This window comes from Etheostoma cragini, chromosome 5, assembly GCF_013103735.1.
Source record: "Etheostoma cragini isolate CJK2018 chromosome 5, CSU_Ecrag_1.0, whole genome shotgun sequence".
Lineage (NCBI taxonomy): Eukaryota > Metazoa > Chordata > Actinopteri > Perciformes > Percidae > Etheostoma > Etheostoma cragini.
Genome location: NC_048411.1, coordinates 1981086 through 1994386, shown reverse-complemented (window position 1 = coordinate 1994386; position 13301 = coordinate 1981086). Strand labels below are relative to the sequence as shown.

Genomic DNA, 13301 nt, shown 5'->3' with positions numbered 1-13301 from the left:
GGTGTTGTTCTGTAGAGATGTCTGAGTTAAATGGACTGTATGTAGCAGTGTTGTTTGGTAGTGATGTCTGAGTTAAATGGACTGTATGTAGCAGTGTTGTTTGGTAGTGATGTCTGAGTTAAATGGACTGTATGTAGCAGTGTTGTTCTGTAGAGATGTCTGAGTTGAATGGACTGTATATAGCAGTGTTGTTCTGTAGAGATGTCTGAGTTAAATGGACTGTATGTAGCAGTGTTGTTCTGTAGATGTCTGAGTTAAATGGACTGTATGTAGCAGTGTTGTTCTGTAGAGATGTCTGAGTTAAATGGACTGTAGGGGGCAGTGATGTTTCTAAGTGATATCTGAGATTACCTCTAAAGCCAAATACTTGAAATAAAAAGTTCCTCTGGTGTCGTGGGAGGACAAACATGTCCACCTAAAATTAATGTCATATATTAATATTTAACTTATTTGACCATATTACTACTATATTTTACCACACATTTCCTTGTTTTGATGTAATTGCATTTAAAGTCTTATCATATCTTATTAATGTACTAATTACAGCATAGTTTAGGTGTTTGGCCTTTAATTAGGGTTTGTTTACTGTCTAGTAAAACATTTCTTAGAAGAAGAAGAAGAAGAAGAAGAAGAAGAAGAAGAAGAAGACGGGTAATAACAATAGAGTCCACAAATTTTCACTGTCCGTAATTAGTCCGGTACCAGTGTCAGCTCATCGTGCGATAGTAATATTCACCTGTGCTGAAACAGTGAGCGGTGTAACGTTAACGTTCTAGAAAAATCAAGATAATCGATCAAGTAATAAAGATTTATAGGAATCAAATTGTCCCGGGGCGGCCTCCATCTCACCGAGCAACATGTAGGCTGAGTCCTGCAGCGTCCCGGGTTCAAATCCGACCTGCGGCCCTGTTCTGTGTGTCATCCCCCATTTCTCCCCCTTTCATGTCTATCTTCCCCCATCTCTCTCCCCCTTTCATGTCTTAACCACTGTCACTATAACAAAAGGGAAAAGCCTCTAAACATAATCCCAAAAAAGTGTTTGTGTTACTTAAAGGTAAATGTAAATGTGCTGTATTTATATAGCGCTTTTCCAGTCTTAACAACTGCTCAAAGCGCTTTTACATCTACAGGAAACATTCATCATTCACACACATTCATACACTGTGGCTGGGGCTGCCGTACAAGGTGCCACCTGCTCATCAGATAAACATTCACACACATTCACACTCCGATGCGTGTGATATGTAATAGTGACAGGTACACAACACACGTCTGTCAAACCGGCCAGTTGATACCATCACACAGGCCAAATTACAGAAGGTGAAAATAATGGCATTAGCATTGGTTTCTTTCCACTTTGCATATTTCCTTAATATCTGATGACATTAGGGTCATTTTTGTATTTATTACAGTAAAGACATTACATATTGGACCTTTAAGGAATTGTTTCAGCCCAAGTTTTTTTGTAAAATGAAATCACACACTGGTCCCTCTATACACAGAATGGAACTGAGAAGAATCCAGTTGGACCAAATGTCCTCTCAGCACTACTATACTACTATATACTACTACTATAGGCTACTAGAAATCACTAAAAACGATCTGCAACGGACTGAAAAGTCCAGAGTGGATTTAACATGAAAGCCTTTCCCAAAAGAAAGTGAATGCCCTTGAGGTGTAGAAAGAGTATGCATTAATATTTCAGCATGAGAATAGCCAGGGGCGAGATACCAGCTCAGTGTTATTAGGCAAATAGCCAAACATGTTGACAGTGAGCAGCAGGGACACTTCAGCTGGGGGGCATTCTTTGACATCTATAGAGGACAATCACAAAGATAGTAACCCGTATGTACACTGCACTTATAATATCACACTGGCTTTCACTCTTTTCTGCTTGAGGGAATTATGTCAAAGTGAAATTAGCCAACATCCACAGCCAGAGTTGCTGAGTCATAGCAGAAGATGTGTGTCCATGTGCACCACAGACTCCACTCTCTGCCTCACACCATGTGCCTTTGACAGGGTTTTAGGCAAGTGACATAAACACCCATCCCAATAATCCTCAACACCAAAATGGGACTTTTTGTCAGTAACTACTGCCTCTCACTGTGTTTCTCCTCCCTCATCAGTGTGCCGCTCACACCAAATATCCGCACTCCACAAGAATATATCACACAGTGTGCAACAGACCTCACTTCAACTTTCATTACTGTAGCGTTTAATTCATGAGCTGATTCTTAAGGATCTACCAATATGGAAACTCAGTTTATCAATGTTCACTGATCCATTTCTGCAAGGCCACAGTGTTGATATGTAGAGTAGCCAATGTATTGTTAGAAACAAGCAGAAAACACTCTGAGAGAGCTCTGGTGGGGTGAAGCTGCAGAAAAAGTTGGGAAACATTGCTGTGGCAAATAATCTCAAATGTTGCCATGGGTAATGCATTCCCCCTCAAGTCATTGTGCTGTTTTGGGAAATGGTGCCATTAAAGTCATCACTGTCTACGATGGGGAAAGAACACAGGGATGGGGGAGCAGCGGAAAGACTGGCTGACCTTGACGGAGCTTATTAGCATAAAGCAACCCTTTGGGCCCCGCAGACTGGGGGGTGGTGGTGGTGGCGGTGGTGGTGGTGTGTGTGGGAATGTAGTAAGCTCTGCAAGCAGCTTCCTCTAACCTTGTATTATACCAACCTCAGAATAAGAAGATTATACCTCTCTTGTATTCACTGCTTACTAACGTATATCTAGAATTCTGAAATGGAGAGTAACAGATAATGTATAACAGGATTGGTGTAATAAAATGACAAAACCAATGGTGGTACGGTCAATGGAAACATTTTGAACAAAATTCATCATAATTGGATTGGATGCTTAAATCTTATGTTAGACAACACAGCACCGACTTATACTCATTTACACATCTAGCAGGAAAAGCCACATTCAGATTTCTCTAGAGTGGTGATTTTGTCCACCGAGTCATTTTAAAGGAGAATTCTAGTCAATTTCAAGATGTAGCTCTGATTTTTTATTATTAAATGTGAAGCGCTGTCAGTAGCGAGACAAATGTAACCAATCGGTGCTGCCTACACCGAGTTATCCTCCTGCCAGAGTTAGCACCCAACAGACGCAAACAGGGCAAGTTTGGAACGTGTTTTTAACCTCTACACAGGCTCAAGATGTGATTAAAAGGGCCTCCCGATATGCAGTTATTCCTTCAAAGTGAACACAGGGAATTTGACTGCAGTAGATGTGACAAAAAGACAGAAAAGTTGTGTTTGAATTGACTTCCCCAGAAAACAAAAAATACAAAGAGGTACGTGCAGTAGCTGACATTAATGCCTTTCTGTCATATCTACTGCAATCAAATTCACTCTGTGCACTTGGAAGGAATAACTGCACATTGGTAGGAACTTGTAATGACATTTTGAACATGCCTTAAGGCAAAAAAACAAGTTTAAAACTTGCCCTGTTCAAGCCTGTTGGGTGTTAACTCTGGAGGAGGATAACTCGGTGTAGGCAGCAACAATTGGTTTCATTTGTCTCACTATTGACAGCACTCCACATTTAAAAAAAAACGTTGCTACATGTTGAAATAGACTAAAATTCTCCTTTAAGTTCATTAATTACTCCCCTTATTTTTTATGTCCTCTAGCTTGTTTCTAACTAAGGTTCTGTTTCCCTCATCTCAAGGTTAACAAACTCAGTTTTCATTAAACCTGCTTTTTGAAACGGGCCTGTGGATCAGGTTGGGGTTGAAAAAACGTGTGAAGTTTTTAAGTTTGTGTCAAGGGAGAATGGCTGATCAATACCAAAGACTTATATTTAGTTGGACAGATGCTTTGCAGCTCGTTCCTGTGGTGAAAAGACAGGTTGGATCGATGTTGATGCTCATTTCACATGCTAAATTCCTCCAGTTTGTCCAATAACTGTCCCTGTTTTATGAACACATGGGACCCAAACACCCTGGAGACAACTCGTCCTTCTCTATCATATGAAATGCAAGCCCAGTGAACAGATCAAACCTGTTTCTATATTCATATGCCAAATCAGCGCCTAAAGGCATCTCCAGACCTTACTGGTTTACAGCAGTTATTTGGAACCCTGGAGCACTTTCTTCCGTAGTTGGAATTATTTGAGCATCAGCGACTGCTGCAGTCCAAACCAACTGGCCAGAGATCTTGTTGAGGGGCTGGGTACTCTTTAGGTTTCAAAACCAGCCCGGAGCTTCGTCTGCAGAGTGAATGTGATCGGACTAGCTACAGAAAGGAGAATCATCAATATATAAAATCCTAGCATGATTGTGACGGAGCGCATGGCTGCCGTCACAGTAGCTGTATGCTACCTATTTAAGCCCTAAAGACAGACCTTAAATATTACCTGTATATATGTTTATTTATCAAGTTCATATGTTCTGTTAATGATCACAATATGCAACCTATGGTTAGCCTAACCATTCTTCATATTTTGATGTTAATTATACTATAAAATGTGTAAATGTCTAGTGTTATAGATGTGTTCATGTTGGCTGAATGAAGCTTTTACAATGACTAGTCACCTGAGCCACCCCTGCTGGGTAAAGTTGGTATGTCCCAATTTGAGGGGCGGGCTTCAGGCCTGTATCATGTGGTAGTTGTGTTTGCTCCAGGTAGAGAGCAATTAGAGGAAGAGGGGAAAACTGAGGGAGGAGGGCCCTCAACAAGTCCCCTCAGGAATGACTTGTTGTTAGGTTTTTAGGAAACAGTGTATATTATTTTCCTATACTGTGATATTTGTGTCTCTCATTCTTACATTTTGTGAAAGCTTTCCTGAATTCCGTTTATTTTTGTAACACTATTTTCTCTTATCGACTTAACTTAGGTTTGCAAAAAGTATCCCAACTTGACAACGTGGTCTCGGTCTCACCTGCTCACGACTACAAGCTACATCTACCCCAAACAATGCTACACTATGACTGGCATGGGAAACCTAACCAAACCAATAGCAAATCAAGTTTTTAATTGAACATTAGATATATATATATCACAGGCCATATGGTCCATTTGGAGGAAACAGGTGATTTTGTGTGGATGCTGTAGTTAGCCCTTGAGAAATGGTTAGTTGTTTGTTGCGTTGCTTGAGTCTTTACTATACCAGGACGTAAACTCACACACAAACACCCCCCCCCCACATGTACACATACCACCTCGGTGCTGCCTACGCAGTTCCATCTTGGAGGCAGAGCAGCGCTAGGCCTAATTGTGTCTTGGAGCTACGGTGCTGCTCATCTCTGGAGATCTCATTATAAGATCCACAAGCTGTTCAAGCACGTACCAGCGCTCTTCCCTCTCTCATCCCATCAGCTCGTACATTAAAACGGTCTGAAATCTCCATCGACCCTTTGCAGTATTGACAGAATAAAACAATTATTGTTGATAAGGTGCACCTAAAGAGATCCACATAGAGATAAAGAGATGAGCTACTCTGCGAGATGTTTGATCTTGCTGTTAGCTGTCAACAGTGAGTGTCTGGTTTGGAGCTCTGATCCGAGCCGGGAGAGCACGGTGGGTTTCAAAGTCTTCATAATATTTTGTCCTTGAGTGCTATGCTCTGTTTTCACTCCTACATCCCTCTATGTTTTCTCTCGCAGGGGTGCATGTGTTCAACATTTTCGAGGAATTATTCATGATATGCATGTACGAGTGTGTATATGAGACGCTGTAAATGCACACTACAAAAACACATGACATCTGTTGTCTGATCCGTGGCTTTGTCTGGAATCTGAGAATTGAAATCTGTCACCCTAAAGAGTAAAAATATTCTAACTTAGTTTTGGACTGAAGGTGCTCAGGTCCCAAATTCACACAGTTATACTGTACTCATTTAGAAGTTTATACAGGACATACTGTTACGTAATACGTAAAGGGAAATGTGCATATTTGCTCTTTTTCTGAGCGTACAATTAAAAAGATACCTCTCTCTAGTGCGGACCTAGAGTTGGGAGGCAATTACCCGCACTAAGCAAAAAAAAACTTAAAAGCAAGGGGAACAGCAGGCCTGCCTCTCTCTAAAGTTCCAAAATACACCAACCAGCATCTCTGAAGTGTACTAATGGACAAATTGTATCTGATTATCCAAACAAAATACAACATGTTAGTTCTGTCAACTTATGGCTGCTGAAAGGCATGTGTTCTAACCTTGATGAGAACCCGGCTAGCTGCTTCTTCCAGATGTTATGCTAAGCTAAGCTAACTGTCTCCCAGCTCCAGCCCTAGCCCCTAACACACAGAGTGGGATCAATCTTCTCCGAAAGAAAATACATAAGTACCCTCTTTTAAAAGTTGGCATTCTGCCCAGGCAAAGCCACACATATACTTTACGTATTACTATATACCCCATATTATTATTTAGTATTGCTATATTATGTTTATTTGAGTATTCTTTCATTATCAGTGCAAATAGAACACTATCAACCGAAAGAAATATGACAAGAAGAAATACTTCCTCTTAGGTCAGTCCTGAAGGAAAGTCCTGAATGGGTGCTAATAAACTATTATTATATGGGGGCTTAGAAACTGTATGACATTAATCTTTGCAGTAATGATCCACTCAGTCCCCATAAAGCCTGGCTGTTTTCCAGACCACAGGAAAATGTATGCGTATTATTATTATTTTTTTTAATATGTAATCCCCAGCAATGGATTTAGGTAGACAGAGTCATTTCTGTTAAAAATAATGTAATATTTCATTTTTATTTTTTTACAAATTGAAAGAACTTTTGATGAATTTGGTTTTATCTGTACAGTATCTCTAAACATAGTCTGCATTGCATACCATTCTCTATCAAATAAATCTACAGTAACGTTCATCATCTAAAATTAAAGGTTTGCGGTTTTGCCCCTTAAACTTCTTAATTGAACGTTTGTACCTATTTCCCGTATTGACTCTGTCCACAGGTCTCTGCGCTCACCCAACACGGCGGTAGTTGCTGTCAGTTTCTCTTCAGATAAACAAACCTCCAATTTCTCTCTGGGCTTTCTCCCAGTTATGAATAGATGTGCAAACAGTGTCCATGGCGGTCCAGGGACTTAGCATTAGTTTGGTCTCACAATGGAAGTGCTGCCTTTTTTAACACTTTTGTGTTTCAACACTTCTATCAGACGCAGATGAAAGCATACCCTGCCCTGCCCCCTGCCCCCTCCCCCCCATGCCCCTCCACCCTCAGCCCACAGCTGTCTGAATGATGAAGTCACCTCTCCCTCTTGGCTCAGCCCAGGCGTAAAAGAGAAGGCTGCTGCTCATGAGACAGATGTGGCGTCCTTGTCCATCCAACCTCCAACACCAGCACTCGGCACCAGTTCCGGCCTCCAGCTCCCTGTCTTTCTCACACACGCATGCACACACGCACACATGCACAAACACACACCCACACACCTCACCTTCCACCGGCTCATCACTCACTGTCAGTCTGTCATCCGGTCTAAGGGAAAATTAAATCTTTAATGCAGACGAACCTTTCTCTTCCACCTTTGTCTGATGCTCAAGCATGCAGCGCTAATACTGTGCACACAAGCTAACACACACACACACACTTTGTGCACAAGCTATTGTGACTTCTGTTGGCCTTAATCCCTAATTTTAATTCACAAACCTAACTTCTAATTATAATCCAACCTCAATGTATTCTTTGAGTTTGAAACTGTCAGTTACACTGTGTTTCTTCACACGCTCTGCGAGACATGGACTCAAAGAATCATTGTGACTGTTGTGTGTCCAAGATGATGCAGCCTCTAGGCTCTGGAAACATTCAACATGAGGGGGATGTTTGATTCCCCGGAAATCAGAGATCTCATGAGACGATTCGAGTTTTCTTAGCGAGTCACTCTGGCATTGAGTAATGCTGCTCATTAACTATGCCCTTGTAGCCGAGCTGCACCAATCACATCAGTGTATCTGATGTAGGCGGTGCCAGAAGCAAGTTGCACCAATCACATCGCTGTATCTGATGTAGGCGGGGCCCGTATGCGAGCTGAACTGATAACGACAGCACTGTAAAGAAAGCAATGCAAAACATAGAAAATATTGGAACATTGATGGCTAAGGATGAAGACCAGTTGCTTGAAACGGCTTTGGCCGCACAATGAACGAGTTAGACTTGGCTTTTTATCTAAAAGAGGAACAGAAGACGGCGCTCAAAGAGGGACGTTTTCTCTCTTTTGCCGACCGGGTACTTGTAACTCACCTTGTGTTTTGTTCTGATTGGTCGTGGTGATTGGTCCAATTGCGGGCAGTTAGATTTTCAAATGCACGCTTGGTGCCGGCCCTAAATTGGGCCATTTTCATTACTCATTGACAGACCCTTAACCTTTCGGATGTGGGTCTGGATTTCCAGGTGTTTGATACATAAAGGTTTGATTGTAGTTGCAGCAGTACCACTATCCCTCCAACAGTAATTTCAACCATAAATTCAAATAATCTTCTCAGGACATTTGTCTCATTTATCATCTTTGGTCATACATACATTTATGTGAATACAGCTAAACCACTTAGAGTTCTGTGGCTCTCAGTCTCTGCTGTCTGCCATCTGCACCACACTTCCTCGGAGGCCGCTATAAATCGACTAGGTAGGCGAGCTTCTGTGGCACAGAGCTGCAACCCACTGAGTCAATCCTTTCTATCAGGTGTGGGACATTATTCTGCAAGAGTTAGGTCCGGGAAAACCCATTTTGTTAGAATAACAATTTTAACGGTTCAAGCTATTTCCTGACATGTAGGCTGTGAGACATTGCACTGGCAGTGTGTTTGTAAACCTTGTCTGAGACCAGAAAAAGACATTACCTTGCAGGGGCTGAAGCAGTCTCCGTTTAGAGGACACACAGATGATGCATCGCTTATATGAAATGATTAGAGGCAAAGAAGCATGACATGGTGGCAAGTGCAGGCAATCTCTCAGGGCAAACCAGCTGGAAACTAAATTAAAATAGGCCTTTGGAACATGTGGGTTGGATAGCATGGCTAACCCCAGTAAAAAGCCATTGCGTGCTAAAATGCTCGGTATATCTGGGCTTGAGGAGAGTGGAGAAATAGATTGGACACACGCGGCAGCCTCTTGTGAACGCAACAAATGTGTTCAGTGCTTTCAGGATAGACAGCCCTTTTCTAGCTTACATGCTGCTGCATATGATGTCTGTGTCAAAGGGAAAGTAAGAGACAAGTTTTCATGCCTTGTTCTCACGCCAAAATAAACCAGGCATCTGGTTCAGTTGCATGCTGTTGGAAAACGCACAGAGCCCCCTGTAAAAAAATTAATAAAAACAGCATTACTGTTGAAACACTGGGGAAAGAAAGCTTCACTTGTCAACTGGAAAATCTAGGATCTGTAGCAGTGAACATGGAAACCTTATAGGATGGGAATGATTGTTCCAGATATTAGTCAAACCTTCAGGTATTACCATGAAAAGAGGTTTTGTGTATGCATGAAAATATAAGGATTATATATTGGTATATACATATATATCTTTGGCAAGTGATGGTATAAGCGGGTTAATGCCCTTTGAGGTGTCCCTTCAGGTAATGACTCAGTCTGGCAGAGGCTCAGGCTTCCCTGTTGTCCATTAGTTCCTGATAATGGACACCTTGTTGGGCAAACGGTGTGGCCAGCTATAACAGGAACAGGGTAGGAAGACCAGAACCTAATGGAGTTAATTTGTTAACTTAGGTTCGGGAGCAGGGCCGTGCCTAAGCCGCACCTCTGCGCAAACCTGCGCAGCCAGGCTCATGTGTCTCTGATTGCTTGACTCACCCTTCATCCATCCCCCTCGGTCCTTCCTGTTCGTCCCGGTGCACACCTCTCTCATGTCTCCTCTAGGTACTGTCTGGGGGTCTGTAAACTATTCGGGCAAAAGCCGCTTCCGAGACGGAACCCCCCCCCCCACTTTGAGTCTCCTCCACCCGGTCAACATACATCCTCCCAGACCAGCCATCAGACAACATCCACAGCTATTCATCCATCTGGACATTCATAGTGTCCATTAAATCTTCAACTAACACATTGTTGGTGTGGTCCTTGCTAGTGAAAAAACAGTTTGTGTATTATAATCATAAACTATATATTTATTAATATAGGATTTGAATGTATGTCAAAAGTGGTGACTTACATAATGTAACTGTAAAAATAAAAAAATAAAAATTGTGAGCGTCTCTTGAACATGTTTTGATTTTGAAGTTAAAAGCACTGCCCCATTTGTGGCTGGACATAAGAAAAAAAAATTGTAAGTAAGAAGAATCTTTGAGAGTTGAATAATTGGAATTGTTACTTTCTGATGACCTGAACATCTTTGGCCGTGTTGGAACAATTACAGCACACAGGGCCAGAGACCAGATGGAGGTACAAGGTGGCTGGGTCTACATGCACAACAAAAGACAAGCAATGGTGCTGTGTTGGAGAAATTAAAAGAGAACAAAAGAAACTGCAGAGTTTTTATGGAACACGCAGCCAACCAAGTTCGTCAGGGAGCGAAGGTTGACGCTGACTCTTTGAATCGACAACAGAAGTTATGCAAATGCTTAAAAAGAGAAAGGCGGAGAGGTTGCTCATCATAAAAATGATTTTATTATCCTGACTGTTATCAGAGGACGGATATCCATTTTTCACTTTTTACAATATATTACTATCATTAGACTGTTTTATACATTGTTTTATATATTAATAATTTCCAAATAATTTTCTACATGCTTTTGGGACTGACATTCCCTGGTCAGATTAGACAGAAAAATGAGAAAAAGGCACATGATTGCTCCTGTCCTCAGAGAGCAATACAGTCCAAAGAAAGAAAGAACTGTAGTCTGTGGGAGAAGCACAGTAGCAGGTGAAACGCCTCCCGGTCCGATGATGGCCGGCCCCTTTGAAGCCTGTTACATGTCTCGTCAGTGTGGCACAATATGTCCAAAGCAATTTTCCAAATCACAGCCTTAAATAATCACTCTGATGTGGCAACCGACCCAATCGTATATTTTGATTTGCTCAGATGCACTGAGGAGAAAAAACACTCTCTTTCTCATCTCCACAAATCCGATAGTTGTACAGTAGAAACATAAGAATGACTGGATCTTGAACTTCAGGGGCTACACTCAGATGTCTTGTTACGTTGTTCTATACATGAAGCTGAATGTCAGACATGTGGGCCATTTCTGCCGTAAGGTCTCTGTGAACGTGCAGCTCAGTGGAACACATGAATTGATCAGAGTCTTCTTTAATACTCGGTGTTGGAAAGCTCTGTGGCCTGAGGGAAGCTGTCTGTGCTGTGAGGTCTGTAGTGGGAAATACCACACACTAGCACCACCAGTTTCTGCTCCTTTTCTGAAGTGTTCACAGTTTGAGATCCGACTGTGACTTGAAACACTGCCCAAGTCCAGCTTTAATGCCTCGGATGCTTAATCCAGTTGCGTATCATCCATTTCTGACCAGAGCATCTCTGGACCACCAGGCGAAGGCCAAAGTTAGCATCTTTGGACATTTCTACCTCCAAGCATCGACCGGTGTCCCTGCTGATGATCGGGCCATTCTGCAAGAAAAAAAAACGGTGAAAATAAGACCAAATCTGTACAAAGACCTTATTAACAGAATAACTCCCATGTTATGTCTTCAGTAGCATATGTCTCGTTTTACCCCTCATTGCATGGTCTAAAATGATGCACTGGTGAAACTCCGGGTCCAAACCGGTTTTCTTTTTACCTGTGTGAAGTCCCAAAGCCTCTGGGACTTCCTTGAAACAGCGTCACATTTTTTAAGTCTCGGAGTGCGTCCTCTGCCATCGTCAACAAGGCATTTTGTGTCAGGCAGGAAGGTGGTCGACCCCAGGGGTCCGAGCTGGAGAAGCCCCTCGTTAGCGTAGCGGGCAAGCTGCAACACAGAGAAAACCAAAGTGTTACGCTGGAGAACGATCACAGCTTCAAAAAACAGACACTTGACTTTTTAGGAGAGCGCCTCAGTCAGCAGCAGTAGGGTTGAACGTTTTCAGACTGGTCGGCGGTGGATGGCTGGATAGAAAAGTCATTATTCTTTCATTTTTTTGCATTTTTAAGTAAGTTATTTTACACAAAGGATAGTTGGCAAAGAACTTATGGAAAATGTTGATACCGCATTCTGCCTTTGGATAATCCTAGCAGAATGTTAAAGGCAGCTCAAACAGGTCCTTGGCCATTTCAACAGTGTGTTCCAAACAATAAATGTTATTTAGATTATTTACAGCCCGTTGTGGACTAAAAACATAATTAAGTTAAATTTCATTCATATTATTCATATGCATTCCATCATAGGTGGGGAACTATTAATAGGCAAAGTACATGTAGCTTTTTATATGGTAAAAGATGTCAAAAAGTCACAATCAGGTCTTCTAAAAATGTAGTTATTGTATTTTTGCCTTAACATTTTATTTTTAGACTGGTACAGTAAACTTCCGGGATTTGAAAATGTTGGACTGTTTCTTTATAGCATGTGGTTTCAGTGTACAGCACTTCACAGAAACCACAGTGGCCAGCTATTAATGCCGCATTATTTCCCCAAACCAAAACGTGATCCCTGACTGAGTACTCCTCGGCTCGGTGATGATACGTGTCTATTACGTAAGAATACAGTAGAGATAGCATTTATTATTTATGGGAGTGATCCTCTCTGAAAAAATGAGATGCCAAAGACAGGAAGGTCTACAGCAGCGACAGCAGCCCTGCGTTGAGGGGAACACACATACATGACTCCCAAACACACCAGTGTAGGAAGCTATGCTGTGTTACCGTAGGAAGAATCAATGAAACACAACGTCTCTGAGTTCACACTGCTCAACAGCGGACTTATAACAATGTGTCTTCCAATGCTTTATGATGCAAACACATGCTATATATATTATATGTAGCATGTGTTTGCAAAAAAAACAAAAACCTTTTTTTTCCGAAAACATCTTAAAGGTTAAGAGTCTGGGTGTCATCCTTGACAGCACATTAGCCTTTCAACCCCATATCAATACCGTTACCCGGTCTACATCAATCACCTCAGCCCCTCCCTTACCCCCCACACTGCCGCCATCCTTGTCCACAGTCTCATCACTTCCCGTCTGGATTACTGTAACTCTCTGCTCTTCGGCCTACATCACGAAACCCTCCATAAACTTCAGCTGGTCCACAATTCAGCTGCCCGCATCATAACTCAACCCCCCTCCCTCCATCCACCACATCACTCCTGTGCTCCAACAGCTCCACTGGCTCCCGGTCCAGTTCCGTATCCAATTCAAAGTGCTCCTGTTTGCATTCAAGGCCATCCACAACCTCA

The 13301-nt window shown here is 42.1% G+C and overlaps 1 protein-coding gene and 1 long non-coding RNA gene across 2 annotated transcripts in view; one reads left to right on the top strand and one right to left on the bottom strand.

The window, feature by feature from the left end:
- The first annotated feature begins 4480 nt into the window (after positions 1-4480).
- Positions 4481-13301, top strand: part of LOC117945133 — a 9787-nt gene continuing 966 nt past the window's right edge. The window contains exons 1-2 of the long non-coding RNA XR_004656735.1: positions 4481-4491; positions 9228-9234. This is a non-coding gene — a long non-coding RNA (uncharacterized LOC117945133). The remainder of the gene's footprint in view (positions 4492-9227; positions 9235-13301) is intronic.
- galnt9 (polypeptide N-acetylgalactosaminyltransferase 9) overlaps positions 11388-13301 on the bottom strand; it is a 90898-nt gene continuing 88984 nt past the window's right edge. The window contains exons 10-11 of the mRNA XM_034872415.1: positions 11712-11879; positions 11388-11541 (exon numbers count right to left, since the gene is read on the bottom strand). Of these exons, the coding sequence (XP_034728306.1) occupies positions 11395-11541; positions 11712-11879 (315 nt within the window). The 3' untranslated portion in view covers positions 11388-11394. The remainder of the gene's footprint in view (positions 11542-11711; positions 11880-13301) is intronic.